This window comes from Nelumbo lutea, chromosome 4 (assembly GCF_056320005.1).
Source record: "Nelumbo lutea isolate HS-2025 chromosome 4, American lotus-T2T, whole genome shotgun sequence".
Taxonomy (NCBI): Eukaryota; Viridiplantae; Streptophyta; class Magnoliopsida; order Proteales; family Nelumbonaceae; genus Nelumbo; species Nelumbo lutea.
The window spans coordinates 38,315,320-38,332,163 of record NC_142687.1 but is presented as its reverse complement, the minus strand read 5'-3'; the positions used below and the strand labels follow the sequence as shown (position 1 = coordinate 38,332,163).

Sequence of the window (16,844 nt, the reverse complement as noted above, 5' to 3'; positions counted from 1 at the left end):
GAAATTGTATCTGGCCTTTCTTGCTCGGTCCTATTACCAATTCTTTGTATTCATGCAAGTTTCTTGATTGAATGAAGAATGTTTTACCTTTGGATAAAATATAAAGACTAAAAGGCTCGTATGTTTGAGTTCAATTAGGCTTGAGCTCAACAACTAGCCAAGTCTATTTAAGTTCGAACTGATCAAAACTTGTCCTACTTGTTTATATTAATATTTTAAAACCACAAATAAATACATCAAAATTGCCTGCTATCATCAAAGTAAGAAGACTAACTAGATTATTTAACATTTAAAACCATACATTTTATAAAAAATAGCCTATTCAACTCAAAACCTTAAATTTTTATTTATTTATTTTTTATATATTATAAAAAATAATTAATAAAATATATAGCAAACTCAATTAGACTCATGAGCCTCACACTATTTGAATCCAATTCAATTAGCAATAGCTTGGTTTGGATCCACTCCTATGCATGGCCAAGTTTTGTCCAAAGTTTGGCACGTGTCTAATCTATGAATACATAGAACTAAAGCCCGGCATTGCACAAGTCTAAAGGCAGGAAATGGCAAGAGCCGTTATAGCCCGTCCAGCCCAGATTAGGGATGGCCCAGGCCCAGGCATATATCTCAAATGTAAACTAGCCTAAATTCAACGAAAATGCACTAAGTTAGGGCTGGAATAGGGCGAATTGCCACAACGGGCCATTACGCAAGCCCAGAGTTCAATTAGAATGAAGGCTGGTTCTGCCGTTCTGCGGCCATTAGAGCGCAGACGATCAACCGCCTCCCCCGAGTCCTGACTCCTGAGTCCTGAATAGAGCCTAGACTATCAAACGAAGAAGAGGATTTCTATTCTTCTACCAAACACGTAACAGGTTTCGGCTACAAAACGGGAAAAAGAAGAAAAGAAGAAACATGGTGGAGAGATTGAAATGCCTGATTTTAGTGGGAGCCGGAGCTCTGCTCGGTTCTGTCTCAACTATCGGTCTTCTGAAGCTTCTTTCCAGGTGCATTAACCGTAGGAACACTCATTTTTTTTTTTCTCATATACAAATAAGAAATGATGAAAAATAACTCCTGCATTCCAACTCGAACTCTACTGAAAGCAGCAGCTGTAATATTCGCTGTGCTCGCTGTCTCAAAAACCAAACATAACCTAGTTAGACAGTTCTGTTATATCTTTAATTTGAATGACGTTTCTATCCATCTTCCGAAGTTTCCGGATTCTGGGTTCGGTGATAATTGATGGTTTATGTGTTTTGCAGAAGAAAACGTGCAAATAGGTGTATTAGCAAAGTACATGATTTGACCAGTAAGTCCATTTCCCTTGATCGTCAAGGTTGTTAATAGTAGTAAAGTTTATAGAGGGTATCTAGTTATGGGGATGGTTCCGTACTCGTCTTCTACTATCCATTCATGTTTATTAGAACATAAATTTCGAATTTCATATAATGCATTTGCCTTGAACGAGAAGCTGAGAAACAGTTCTTAATTGCTGATATGATCTCAAAGACTAGGTCTTTTTAGGGATTTAATCCCTCATTTATAATGAAATTTGTATAACAGAAACCTTCAGCTAATTGAGTTAGATTGAATTGGCAAATGCTTAGGCCAATTTTGGGGTTGTGCATCATACTCGAATGAAGCATTTATTCAGATATGCGGACTTGTACATGCATGCATTTAAATATAAGCAAGGCTGTGCAATCATTTCATTGAGACTATTCATTCTACCACTACCAAATTAGCATGTAGTTATAGTCCTAAAATTAGCATGTAGTTATTATCTTGATGTTGGACCTTTGGGTTCTCCCCCCCCCTCTCTCTCTCTCTCTCTCTCTCTCTCTTGGTAGGCAAGAAAAATATATTCATCAATTATGAATGAAAGAAATTATAACTTTTTGGTAGCCTTAGCTACCCCCACTCTCCTTCCACATTTTATACATCATGATATAGTCTTTGAGAGCATAGCCCCTGTTATCTCTCCCGACAACATTTTATTTACAACTGATCCCAAAAACACTGTCCACTATTTTGATCCCTTATTTTGCTAAATGATCAGCCAAACTATTTTCTAATCTTGGTATCCATTGTATAGTTAGTTGCATATCCCTTGAGAACCATCTGAACCTTTGGATTCTCTGTTCTATGGGAAAAAAGAGGAAGAAGAAAAGGAACTAATCACATGGATTTTTGATGGAGTAGAAGTTCAGAAACATGCTCCAATAATGGCTTGGTTGGTACCTTGGTATATGGCATGGATGCCAAGTATTCATTTGTCCATGGGTGTCAGACATATCAACCTATGGAGACAAGGATATGACCATAAATACATATTATATTTTATATAAATAATCTAAAATTATGGTAAGATTAAGAAAGTTAAAGATAATTTGGTGACAAAAGTCTTAGTAGAAAAGAGCGGCTGCCTTGTGGTCCTATAGTAATGAAGTAAAAAAGTTTAGGTGGTTGACTAGAGATATGGAGGTGAGGGTTCAGTGGGTTCCGAGAGCAGCCAATAGAATGATTGATGCTTTATCGAAGCAAGGGGTAAGGAGAAAAAAATGTTTTGGGCACAAATATAATAAAAAGAAAAAGAAAAATCAAAGGTTAGAGATAAGACTCCTTATCTCTAAGAAGAGCACTTTTACACATATGGGCTTTATTGTTTTATAAACAATATAAGTTGACAGATATTCATTAAAAAAAAGAAATGTCTTAGCACACATCTTGTCTAAGAGAGTAGAGCTAGGTGCCAATACCTTGAGATGCATGATGGGGAGTTGGGTTGGAATCCTATTTTGGAAGACTATTTCTAGTTAGGGAATATTTTTTGATCAGCAAGGAAAATTCATTTATTAAATTATTAAATACTGGTTACAGTGCAAAGACAATCCAACATATATGTAACCCAGGATACAATAGATTACAACAAAGCCCAAAATGGGTCTATATCTCCCTGCTTTGCTAACACATCCACCAGCTTGTTTGCTTCCCTTTTCACCCATCCAGAGTTAGAATTATATTTCTTTGCAAGCTGGCCAATTTGTCTGAAGATAAATCTGAGTTTCCAGGGTGCTGAGTCAATTTGCTTTGCCCAAGTTATGATCAATAGTGAATCTCCTTCAATTTCCAATTCCTTTGCCCCTAATTGTTCATCAAGTTTCAATCCTTGTAAAAGTTCCTGAGTTTCAGCTTGAATCGAGTCACCAAATCCAATTGGTCCTGAGAATAATGCCACTATTACTCCCTGATGGTTCCAAAAAACTCCCCCTATTCTTGCTCCCTGGATTACCAAAGGAACCAACATCAAAGTTTAGCTTTAACTTATTTAAACATGGTGGTTTCCACTCCATTATTACACTTTCTCTATGTGTTTCTGAAAGTACCACTTCTCTCCATTCTTACACTCCATGTGCTGATTTGATTTTAATGGCTTCAATCACCTCCTTCTTTGACTTACTTTTCTCATTGAATATCCTCTGATTTCTTTCTTCCCAAATAGACCAAACTAAGGCTGCTCGAACTACCTTCCACATACATCTTCCCCTTTTCTTCTGTTGCCTTAGGAAATTTGAGCCGAAAAGGCTCACTATGCCTTGTGGGGGGGGGCATCTACAACCAAAAGGAGAGCAGAAGTAGTAATCCCAAATACAAGACACGAAGGACCAGGAGATTTAGTAAATGAGGAAGGGTTTCACCACAAGGATTACAAAGAACACACACAAGGAGAAAGGCAATTATTTGACCTTCTTTTTTGTACCACATCATAGGTATTTATCTTCCCTAGGAACATTTCCCAACAAAGACCTTGTACTTTAGGGGGAATTGGTTTGCACCAGATTTCTCTCATAGGAAAATTTACCCCCATAGTGGCAGACCGGGTAAGTAGGTTAATAGAGGAAGTAGAAGAAAACAAGTCATTAAGAGCCAGATGCCAAATTCTATTATCAAAGCCGTTTTGATCCATATAAGCCATCTCCAATTTTGATAGTAGGACAAGGAGAGAATAACATTCATTATTAGGTATGACAACTTTCCCTGTAAAACTGGGGCCCCACCCTACCTCGCTCGTCACCCCACCTCGAATTGGGCGGGTTTTCCCGATTTTAAATGGGGATGGGGACGGGGCGGGGATGGGGAAAATAATTTTGCCTTGAACTAGGGACGGGGAAGAGACGGGTTTTGCATATAATTCCTCGAACCTGATGGTAAATTATTAAAATATGCCTAGGTTTAACATTAATTTCTAAAGTATTTTTAAAATTTCCCCAAATTCCTAAAGCCTTTGGGATCCAATAATTTAATGTTTAAAATACTCCTAAATTCCCATAATATAATTTTTAAAATACCTCAAATATGATGTATTTTTAGGTGTGTTGATTTGGGGCAGGGAAAATTTGGGGATTCCTTGTCCCCGATAAGGATGAGGTGCCCCACCCCACCACCGGGGATGGGGCAAGGGATTTTGGCTACGGGGAAGGGGTGCCCTGCCCCAAACCCACCTTATTGCCATTCTTATTCATTATCTCTTAGGTTCCTTTTGAACCCGAAGTCCCAATTTTTCCCATTGTTTGAGGGCACACCAACCCTAGCAATAGGTTCAGCCCTAAGGTTTGACAAAGAGTAATGGTTAGGGGTGAGCATTTGGTTAAAAACTGAACTGAATAAACCGGAATTTTTAAAACCGAATTAAAAAAATAAAAACTGAAACCGAAACCAAATTGTAGAAAAACTAAAATAACTGAAACCAAATTGTAGAAAAACTAAAAGAACCGAAACCAAAATTTGTGGTTAAAACTGAATTTTAATAATGTATATACTATATTATATATTATAACATATAATATAAATTATATATTATAATGTATATTATAAAAGCAAATTTTATTATATTATATTTCAATACATAAATAATATAATATATTATACATCATATGTTCCATATTATATATTATATACCAAAGGTCGGTTAACTGAATTTCTAATTCTAAAAACTGAAACCGAAAACCAACTTAACCAAAACCTGAAAACCGAACCGAAAAAACCGAAACCGAAAATTTCAATTCAGTTTTTTTGGTTTTAACCAAATTATGCTCACCCCTAGTAATGGTTAAGAGTCACAAAAGGAGGGGTTGGTCCCCAAGCCAAAGGTCTTCCTAGAATAAAACATTATTCCCACACCCTACATCAAGATGGATGAAGTTAGTAAAAATAGGCAAGATCTTAGAGGTTGCTTTCTGAGGGGAGTTTGAAGCTGCATTAGACAGTACTTTTGCATCCCAACCATTGTTTGTTGCACCATCAATGCATTCAATGAGCCTATGCCATAGTCTATCTTCCTTACGGGGAAACCTCCACAGCCATTTGCCTAGTAGAGTTGTATTTCTCTTCACCAAGTTCCCATTTCTTAGCCCACCTTCCTCTTTAGGTCTACAAACCTGCTCCCATTTTACTAAATGGTCTCTTTTTTCCTCTCCTGGTTCCCATAAGAAGCCCCTTCTTATCTTCTCTAGCTGTATAGCTATTTTTGCTAGGATTCTAGAGGTGGACAGGAAGTAAGTGGGCAAGTTTGTTATGGTGGACTTAATCAAAGTAATCCTTCCCCCCATTGAGATGTAGTTTCTTTTCCACATGGCTATCTTTTTGGTGAATCTCTCTACACTTGGTTTCCAAAAGCCCTCCGATTTTGGATTCCCCCCAACAGCAAATCAAGATACTCCACTGGCTATCTTTTCACCTCATAGCCTAGTATTTGTGCCTAAGATTGGGTTTCATCCTCTTTCATGTTAACTCCTCGCACAGAACTCTTTCCCCAATTAACTTTTAACTTTGAAGTCCTTTAAAACTCTTCAACTAATGCTTTCAAATTCCTCAAGTTGGATTCACCACAATCCTCGCAAAAAGCGATAATGTCATTTGTAAATTGCAAGTGAGCCACTACCACCTCAGATCTCCCAATCCTCCAACCTTTGAAAAGACTTTCTTGATCAGCCTTGAGGATTTGCCTACTTAGAACTTCAACCACAATGGTGAGCAAGAATTGAGAGAGAGGATCTCTTTGCCTTATTCCTCTTTTTGCTAGGAAGGAATCCTTAGCCACTTCATTAATTAGTATTGAGAAATGTGCTGAACTAGCACAACCTTTGATCCACTTCCTCCACCTTTCTCCTAGACCAATTTTCTCCAATAGACATAAAGGGAAAGATCAGTCCACCATATCATAGGCTCTTTCAAAGCCCAATTTACAAATTATACCTTTCCCTCCGGACCCTCCCTACTTTGCTGCTACACACTCATTTACAACTAGGATTTGGTCCACTATTTGTCTCCCTTCAACAAAGGCTCCTTGATTTTGGGATATTTCTAAGGGCAAAACAACCTTTAGCCTACTTGCCAAGACCTTTACAATGATTTTGTTAAGGCTACCCACAAGGCTTGTAGGATTGTAGTCCTTAGGAGTTCTTGCCTCTTTCTTCTTGGGTATTAGGGCTAGGAAGGTTGCATTTGCTCTTGGTGAGATTTTCCCTTTTTGATGAAATTTAGGTTGCATCTCCTCCTACCCGACCCCAACCCCTTAACATTCCAAGATAGAAAATTCAACTCCATCAACAAAATAAGGAAAAAAAAAACAGTAAGAAGAGCACTAGCAACCCCCTTCTTAATATTTCTTTCCTCCCCTCAACACCCCGTCACAACTCCTTGCTCTGTCATTTAGGCCCCAAGTCAGTCTCAACATCTCCTGATTTTTCTTCATGGAATTTCCCCCTTTTTTTGTTGCTAGCTTCCCCCTCTCCATTAACACCCTTCGATCCATTGCCTCTAGATATTTTATTGTTTCCTCCTCCACCCCATCCATTGACACCCCCTAAAAGCTTCCCAACTCCAACAATTTTGAATTAACCTAGGTAGATGGGGAAGGCAACATCGTGTTAGCTGACCTACTTGTTTTCGAAGCCTTAATAGACTCGCAGTCTTGTCTTGATCAGGTGTTGCAGTTGGGCTCCTTCCAATTCCAACAGCTTTAGCGGGAAAGTTCCTACCAAACACCAAATTTGGTTTCGAACTGGGCCGGGCTCCCTTGAGACCCTTGGCTGGGTTAACCAGTTTGGACCAACCAAGACCGGGGGTCTGTTGATGTGTCTTGGTTCGCTGGCGGCTTTTGAGGTATGGCCCCCACTAGGTCCCACTTTGTGATTTGGGTGTAGAGTGATAGGGCTCTGGCTCTGCTCTAAAGAACCCGCATCTTCCTCAACCCCTAAAGAATCTCCCCCTTTTGGGTCTACCCCCTCCTCACTACATCCCTCCCCACCAAACACCACTTGGAATTCAATTAGGCATTACTTAATCAAATTTTTTAGGGAGTTGACATTTAAATCATTCCCCTCACTTTTAGAATTCAAAAATTGAAACTCCCTCACTTCCCTCTTCCCCCCTACCTGCTCATCCTGACCAATGAAGCAACGATCGGATGGCCCCTGTCTAATCTTCCTCCCTCACCTCCCAACCTTGTTCCACTGCCCAAGACTAGAGATTCCACCCTCTGCTGAGATTGAGAAAGTGGGGAGGTCGCCGGCCCCTTCTCTTGACCGCCTTTGCAAGAGAAACTTTTGTCCCCCTCCTCACAAAGAACAACTGTTTTAGATATATCCAACAGCTGTCTCGGCCTCTAATGAACGATCTCCTAACCCTTAGAACCTGGCTTCCACCTACGCACCACTGGAAGGGTCTCCAGCCAAACACGAACAGTGAAGATCACCTCGCCAGCTACAATGTCCACTTTTTCAGGGATGTTACTACCATTTCTTATCTTCACCCGAAGCCATTCATAGGTCACTAGTTCACTGAGAGAATTGTCCATTTGAATGAACCCACCACAGGCATCCCCCACAGCTCTTAGCACATTTGGACACCAGAGCAGTAGAGGGAGGCCATAAATCCTAATCCAGGTTTGCTCCACCAGTGGTTCCTACTGGTCCTCCGCTTCCAGATAGAACTTAGAAGCATCCTGCACTCGCCCCCCACCAAACTAGCAACATGTTGGATCCCCCCAACAGCCAGGGACCATTCTGGATCACCCACTCAGCTTCAGATCTGGACAAGAAAATGAAGAGGAACAAGCCATTTGCGTGTTTTTTTTAACTCTCACATTCCCACTTCTCTCCAAGCCTATTTAGAAAAGCTTTTCATTTCATCGTTTTTGACTTTTCCTTGATAAGAATCTTGCAGAGAGGCTTAAATTTTTATGAAATGACAGGGCTTTTGGAGTGTGAGCAGGAAAAAAATTGGAATGCTGTGTCTTTAGCTTGTTTTTTTTTTTTTTTTTCCATTATTTAAGTGTTGAGTGCTTACAACTTAGCATTTTCAAGTATCTACCTAAAATAATTTAATATAGGAATCATTTTTGTTAGCAAATAATGTTTTCCCTAGTCCCTGTCATATCTGTTGATTATTGAATAAGGAATGTAGTCTATACTTATTGCTGCTCTTAATTGTATGGCAGATAAAGAATGCAGCTCTGGAACAGGTAGAGGGGGCTTTGGCATTGCTGTTGACACAATAGTTGGGCTGGACCTATTGAAAGATGAAATAGTTTCAGAACAACTTACCAGGTAGTATGATACATTGCTTCTGAACTTTCTTGTTTTTATGAAAAATAGTGTTCAAGTTTCTGTTCATTTATGTCAAGAATGTGATGCATCAATCTGGGCTTTGTACTTGTACAGTGAACTACAGGACCTTGATTTTATAATCAATGTTATCTTAAGTAACCTGTTTGACCAAGACTGGTTAAGATTAAGAAGATAGTCCCTTTCCTACTATACTTTTACATGTTCAATAATCAAATTTCAATCAAGTGGATGCTAGATGATGATGATGAGGCCTTGGTTCATGGGTTAAGGAACATTGATTAAATTATTAGCCTCCAGAATTAACACCTCATTTAGATGGATAAGAATCTATACATTAGTGGGCTTTTTAACTAGGGAGGGAGTAGATAGGTCTATTTTATACTGGACATATGCCCTGTTGGGGAGGACAATTAGACCTGAATGCTGCATGGGCAGGGTGGACTGGTCTCTTCTGCTTATGCCTTACTTCCCACTTGGTATCTTTTTTGTAATCTTAGTTATTTTCTATTAAAAAAAGTAAGTTTTTCTATAGTAAAATTTATGTTCCTGATAAACGAGTATTGTAGCATCAAATTGCTCCATTGTATTTAGTTTTTGCAATATTGTCAAAAAGTATGCATTTTAGGGAATGATCAAAGACTATTGGTGTTGAATGCATGTCTGTAAGTTTTAATATTTTTATTGTGGATATGCAGAGAAACACATGGGGAATACACAAATCTTATGGAACCATAATAATTACTAGTTTTAATTCTCAGATAACGTAAAATAAGATAGAAAATCATACTCACGTGCTTACTATTTTTTTTTTTTTATAATTGTTACTCTGGTGCTTTTTCTTCGTCTTTTTTTTTTTTTGAATTTATGCTTTTCTGTCTTGAATGCATATGTTACTCAGTAACTTGGATCATATGGAACCTGTAATATGATGCCTTGGTTCTAGGCTAGGGCCTTGGCATGCCTTTACATCTTAGCATGACTATGACTATGACATCATAAGGAGGTTTCCGTTGTATCAATTTCACGTATTTCATTGTGCACCCTCATCAGGTTCTTGTTGTTGGTCTATAGCTACAAGATGTTATTTCATGATAACACCAGATTTTCCCTTGGGGGTAGGAGGTGAACAGTATTGTGCATTTGAAAAATCCATGAGCCAGATGTTCTTTAAGCCATTCTAGTCTTCTTCTGCATGCCATACTGCATTCATCATGCAATAGATGCAGGTGCACTTTAGTGTATGCCCTTTAATGGGCTCCCCATATCCTATCTTAAATGAACAAGGCAAGGATGTAATGTGGACAAATTGTAAGATAAAGACGTTTTGAATGTGAAGACAACAATCATAGTGCATTTTTTGCTAGTTGGTTCCCCTATAAACTCACTTGGATCTTTGGTTTTGTGGACTTAAGATGATCTTTTGAGTTATTTATCTATACTAGAAAGATACTAGATCACTGATGTTTTCTTCTGGTAGGTATCATCAATTCGGTAATACTAAAACCTTTTACAGCTGAAACAACATCAAAAAGTTCCTCTCTTAGGACTCCCAATGAGAGGTTTATCGGACGTTCTCTTTTATTTGACTGCTATTGTGCATTATTCAGCACTTAGCAGAACTTTGAAGTGTGCTGAGCCTGGTGGTGGCAGATAGATAGATAGAAGGTGTTTGTGTTTATTGCTTCTTGGCTCAAAATTGAGAAAAAAATAATGTTGATTTTTTGAAATTTCTGAGCTAATGAATGAAGAGAACCATGTATTCTCATCATGGGGAATTGCCATCTATTAATAGTTCATCCTTGCTTTCCTTTCTTTGTTTCATTTTTAATATGTCAAGTCTGCACCATATTATCTGGCTTATCATGTTTGACATTGAGCGTGTTGGCTTTCTTCCAGTGATCATTACCTATGTGCTTTTGGTGATATTAAAGGGCACTATGCCTTTATACCATGGTGCATTCTGTTATATAAGTAGGTACTTTTTATTGTCAATGCGGTAATTTTCAGAGTGGTGCTTATGAATGAATTTGATGGTTTAGGTCTTTCCTGATTGGTTTTGAAGATTTAATTGCAATTTCTGTTTTATTTGATTTCATAAGAAAAAATCTGTTCATAGAATCAAGTGGAAGAACTACAGGTCCAAAGTCCAAACTCTTTGGTTTTTTTTGCTGCATTCCTTTTTTTATTGCAAATAGAGGAATTTCACTGTATTCTTCCATTTAACTATTCCTGATTCCATTGGGAATATTTCATGCTTTTTTTCTTTCTTTTAACATTAGGAACATTCAATTCTTTGGCCTGGAGTCCCAAAGGAAAGTGAGTGAATCCTTCGTTGTAGTCATTGGTCTTGGAGGAGTTGGGAGTCATGCTGCTAGCATGCTTTTGAGATCAGGGGTTGGCAGGCTTCTTCTTGTGGATTTTGATCAGGTATTCTTTTTCTTGTGTATTGTAATTATTAGCATATTTATAATTGGGAAAAATATATAAGCATGCAATTTTTATGAATAATGGAAATTTATTAGAGAAGAGGAAGAGAATACAAGAGTTATGAAAGCAGAAAACAAAAACACACCCCAGAAAACAGCAGGTGAAGTCAACCAAAGGACAAAGGTTGACAGACGTTAAGGTCAAAAAGGACAACAAACTAAGCTTGTGGAGAGAAACTCTGACATGACTGATCCCTAATGATCCCCTCCTTTGTGAAGAGACTTGACATATCCTATTAGGATAGCCCTTGTTGTATATTGTACATGTATTTTATTTAGCTTTATTTTCTTTCAGCCCTATTTGTACTTGTATGTAATATGTGATTTTTAATATATTAGGGGCCTTTTGGGTCTGGGGTTGACTGATTTATTCGACACCCCTGAACCTGTTTTCTCTTCTGTTTGAACTAGGGTTTGACATGGTATCAGAGAATGTGCTACAAGCCTGTTGTTGATTGAATCTGTTTTTGGGCATTTGAAGGAACATCTAGGGTTTTTAGATCGACTGTATTGATCTGGTTAGAAGAAGTTTTACAGGGTTGAGAGCAATATGATAGCTGCCTGATTGTCACAAAATAGCTTAATGGGTCCACTAACTTCATGACTATCACTATAAGAGTAGTAAGCAAATTCACAGGCTAGATGGACATTGAATCCATGGATCCACAAGCCGATCGACAAGGATGGAGATGGAGGAGGGAAGTGGGCATCAAAGCGAAAAAGTTCTGCTTTGAAGAAGGGAGATACAATGGCAAGTGGATTTTAAAAATCAGAGAAGAAAAAAGAGCCACCATTGTAGTAGTTGAGAGGTGCTTGGTGGCTGAAGGGTTTTTTTGATGGAACAATACTCTCCATTAAAAGACATGGTTGGAAGAGTGTGGTGGGAGTAGCTGGAAAAGGTCCAAAGTTGAAATGAGAAGGAATGTAAAAGGTTGGTTTGCGGTAATCTTTGAAATTTTTAGTGATAGCAGAAGACAGATGCTGTGTCCTGGAGGGGAGAAAGAGAACAGGGTGGACAACGTTTGCAGATTTATTACAGGAGTTTATGCTTAATTTGGAAGAAAAACAAGTTTCAAAAAATTGTAATAGCCCAGAAGTTTGCAATGAACTGAGTTCTAGGGAGATTCTGAAGGAGGAAAAGCCAAATTATGGAAACCCACAAGCTATTGTCTGTGGTGTTTCCCTAGATGCATAAACCTGTTCATTGATGGCTTCTGGCTCAAGGTCTGGGTCCTGCTGGAAGCTGAAGCGTCTCTATGGCTGAAAGATTCTAAGGTAGAAGACAATGTTATTCTTGAGGAATGGGTCACACGTGGAGGGGAGAGGACTGACAAAGGGTCAAAGGTCATTGGCCTTTCATCGAAGGATGCTGAAGAGTTGGACCATTATGGGCGGAGCCATATCAGTCAATGCAGTTGGACCACAAGATATTTTGAAACCTAAGGGGTGGGAAGAAATCATTTGTTTTGGGCTTATCTGTAATTTTTAGATTATTGGGGGGAGTTAAGAGAGTTTATCTCCCCCATGCCTTTGTACCTATCTCTCATTTTTCATTAATGAATTGTTTTTGTTACTGATAAAAAAAATTCTCAAGTCTCAACAAACCAGATTCAGAATCCTTCTAATTCTCAAAAGGCAACTTGAGAAAGTTAGCTTGTAAGGTGTGGGACCCATAAGATCCCAGCTTAAACCATAATAGAAGTCTCACACTCTCTTGGATCTAGTCCTAGCTTATGGTACCCACTGTGGCTGAACTCTCCTTTATTGTGAAGGAGAATGCACTCCATAGGAATTGGGCCTTTGAATCAGCCCATTAAGTCTTACTTTTTATGTCTAGGCTTTGCCACCCTCAGAACCCAGACCCAATGGTTCTAACTGATGTGTGTCCATTAGGTTTTGGGCCTAATTGAACACTTGCAAGTTGCAACATGATCCTTCCACCATTAATACACATTGTAAACTAAGGAAGGGCTTACCCTACTATGTAATAAGCAGTGTTATGCCTTCTACCATGATGGAATCTTGAGAAAAAATCATTTTAAGAATTCATTTAGAAAATAACCAGAAGTGAACCCCCCTCCACCTCCAATTCTCTAGTTTCTAATTGTTCTGCTAATTTCAGGCCTTGTAGGAGTGTCATGGTTTCTGCCTGAACTGAGTCTCCATACCCAATTGGTTCTGAGTACAAGGCCACAATTTCCCCATTGTGATTCCGGAATACTCCCCCTGTTCCTGCTCTCCCAGGGTTTCCAGGGGAGCTGCCATCAAAGTTCAGCTTCACTTTATGTTGTTCTGGAGGTTTCCAGTTCATCTTTTTAATCTCTTTATGTGTTCCCATCTGAGTCACTTCCTTCCATTTTCTCATTATATCATTTATTGAGATATCTTTGAATATGCCAATAGTTTTTACCCAGTGTGCAGATCTGATTTTGATTGTTTCAATTACTTCCTCTCTCTTGACCTGCTCTTCTCATTGGAAATCCTTTGATTTCTTTCTTCCCAGATGGTCCAAACTACAGCTGCTCTTGTTACCTTCCATAAGCATTTTGCCCTTTTTTCTGTAGCCGCATAGAATTAGAGTTGAAAAAGCTGACCACATGTTGTGGGGGTTCCCATCTGCAGCCAAAGAGTGAGGAAAAGTAGTCCCAAATGCAAGATACAAAAGAGCAAGAGATTAGTAGATGAGGTAGGGTCTCACCATTAAGAAGTTGAAGTGGAAGACATTTGCAGAAGTAGAGAATCTTCTAATTAAGCTATGGATTGTTGGTTCATCTTGTTTTGACTTTTAGGGTGTTTTTAGTGTCCTGTGTTTTTTTTTTTGGTTTAGCAGGGGAGCTTTGGTTGGTGTGGTGGATTACTTTTGTCAGTGGTTGGGTGTTTTGTTTTCTTTGACTTTGGTCTTAGTCGTTTGGAGAAGTAGGGTTCCTTTTTCTTCTCTTAGGTAACTGTTGGTCACTTTCCTTTGTATTCTTCTTTTTTATTTTAATAAATTTCTTTCTTTTATTACAAAAAAGCAGTTTACATCATGTATTGGATTCTGAGGACATACACTGTCCAACATTAGGTTTCATGTTTGTTAATCCCAATCTGCATAAATTTGGCCAGGCATTTCCTTATCTAACCTGATCTTAGTAAAACCCTTGCAAACCCCATCTTGGTCTTTGCATGAACCAGGGGTCCTGCCTGGTGATGACCTGATTTTATGTTTTGGGGTTGGTTGGCCATTTCCCAACCTAACCTGAATTTGATTATTCCACCCAGATGACCCTATCTATTGCCACCCTAAGAGTATTTTTGATGAAAATTAAAAGAATTTTATTTATTAAAGATGAGAAACAAGATCTGAACTGCCAAAATAGGCTGCAGGGACAATTCAAAGAAACAGCAAAAATTTGATCACACAGAACAACAGACTAATAAAAGCTACCCTGCTGCAATCTTACAGTAAGGCCCCTGGACCTGGAATTCCTAATCACACACATGTCTATAAACACCTGCTCTAGCCAAGCTATATAGGGAATTGGCAGATCTGGGAATCCACATGGATGGGCAGTTCAGACTTCTACCCAGATCCCAGAATGAAGGCTTCCCTAACCAAAAATCTGAATCACCATGGAGGATCCTCTCTAGAGTTTATCCAAGTTATAACAACTTTGTCATCCCCTTATTAGCACATCCCTCCAATTCTGTGTAGCTAGCAGTTTAAGACCTTGAATTAGAGTTGTCAATTCCACCTTTACCTTTTCTCCAAAAAAAAAAAAAAAGAATTAGAGCTTTCAATTATTCTGTCAGAGAGTTTCAAAAACCAATCCCATCTGAATAGCATAGACCACCCTAAGAATATTTTTGAAGTGCTTGGTGTTATTAAGCTTCAGACTCTAATTGTTGTAGTCAATTCCAACAGGTTATTGAACTAATTCTACTTAAACATTTTCTGTAGTTACAACGTCAATGCATAGCACTTAGCACATCTAGCTATAAAAACACCTTTAGTTATTAATTCTAGGTGTGGTGATGTTAGGTATTATTTACATTAATAACTAAATTGATTGTGTGGCCAGGTATCACTTTCATCTCTGAATCGGCATGCTGTGGCAACAAGAGAGGATGTTGGAATCCCAAAAGCCTTGTGCCTGAAGAAGCACTTTTCATCCATTTTCCCTGAGTGCCAAGTTGATGCAAGAGTGCAACTGTATGATGCATCATCTGAAGAAGAAATTCTTTCAGGACAGCCTGATTTTGTTCTTGATTGCATTGATAACATTGATACAAAGGTAGTTTAATTGCGTTCAAACGAATGTAGCAGTCTCTATTCTATACAAACTGTGTTGAATACTCCATAAATGCAACTTCTGATAATCCGGTTCATTCCTATCCCTATTTTCTCATGCTTCTTTTTTCCCACAAGAATGAAGTTATCCAGAAAATACAACGAAAGAAGATCCATAAAGCTACAAAGTACAAGAAAAATCAGTAAATCACCTAGGAATCTCAGTCGCCAAGAGGCCTAGGAATCGATGTGAAAGAGACTCAGTTTATTGGCCAAAGGTTTAGCCTCTCTCAGCATGAAATTAATCTTTGAGGTAGATTGGAAACATCTATCAAGCACCCAATCATCCGCAGATCACCTTCCGCAGTAAGCCTCCTCAATCCCCACAGAACCAAGAATCTACAACTGCCTGGTAAAGCAGAAATTGCTTGCCTTCACCTTATGCTGTTCTTCAATAACTCGGGGACTTGGATACAGCTCCTTTTTAGCTAAGTAATATTGTTTTTCCTGATATTTGGAACTAGCTTTGCCTCTATGAATAAGATTTACCTTTGTTTCATAGTTTTGTTTAAATGTTGGAAAGACATCTTCCTGCCTACTTTTTACTCTGTCTTGTAAAGACCTGCCAGCATCTTTTGATGTGATGCATGACTAGGGTGACACTTTAATTTTTCAAAACGAAAATTTGTCAGAAACCAAGTATTGTAATCTACTTTCCTGTCCCTCCCTCTAGGGGTGCAAATCAAGTAACCTGATTTGAAGAATTTACGCTGCATGAGGCCCGGGCCATCAAATTTTAATAAAATCTCAATCCTGTCCTGCCCAAGTTCTACCCTTACTTCCCACCTTAATCTTTTTATTTAAAATCATTTATATATGTGCAGTCCCACATTAACATACATAAACAAAGTTGGCACTGTTAAACTATTTTTCTTTTGCTGATTTAGAAGTGTTTAATTAGTCTTATGTATCAGGTGGCTCTTCTAGCTGCATGTGTACGTAGGGGTTTGAAGGTACTCTCTGCAACAGGTGCAGGTGCTAGATCTGATCCAACACGAATTCGTATTGCTGATTTAAGAGAATCAATAAATGATCCATTATCTAGATCTGTAATATTTCTTTCCCCTAATTAGTTCTTCTTTGGTTATACCTTAGAAAAAAAATTAGTTCTTCTATGGTATTCTGATATTTGAGCAATATATATATATATATATATATATATATATATATATATATATCAGGCTTTTCCACTCAATGTTCTTTGTGTTTTTATAAGTTCTTATGCTCTTTTTATTTTTTATTTTTTTAGTATGTACAGTTGGTTCAAAGATCTCTGGATTCATCTAATTATTGGGTCGAAATAGAAAATAAGGGAAAAGGAAGTAAAAGAAACAGATGTGCCTAACTGTGCACAAAGGGAGAGTTAATCTTTTTTGTTGGTTAAAAAGGCAA

General features: G+C 38.3%; 1 protein-coding gene across 2 annotated transcripts in view; it reads left to right on the top strand.

Moving 5' to 3' along the window:
* The first annotated feature begins 545 nt into the window (after positions 1-545).
* LOC148855296 (NAD(P)-binding Rossmann-fold superfamily protein) overlaps positions 546-16,844 on the top strand; it is a 54,804-nt gene continuing 38,505 nt past the window's right edge. The window contains exons 1-6 of one of the 2 annotated variants that reach the window (XM_088941269.1): positions 546-1,010; positions 1,269-1,315; positions 8,507-8,615; positions 10,916-11,063; positions 15,184-15,396; positions 16,367-16,501. In XM_088941269.1, the coding sequence (XP_088797395.1) occupies positions 919-1,010; positions 1,269-1,315; positions 8,507-8,615; positions 10,916-11,063; positions 15,184-15,396; positions 16,367-16,501 (744 nt within the window). In that variant the 5' untranslated portion in view covers positions 546-918. The remainder of the gene's footprint in view (positions 1,011-1,268; positions 1,316-8,506; positions 8,616-10,915; positions 11,064-15,183; positions 15,397-16,366; positions 16,502-16,844) is intronic. The other variant, XM_088941270.1, reaches the window with a different exon arrangement.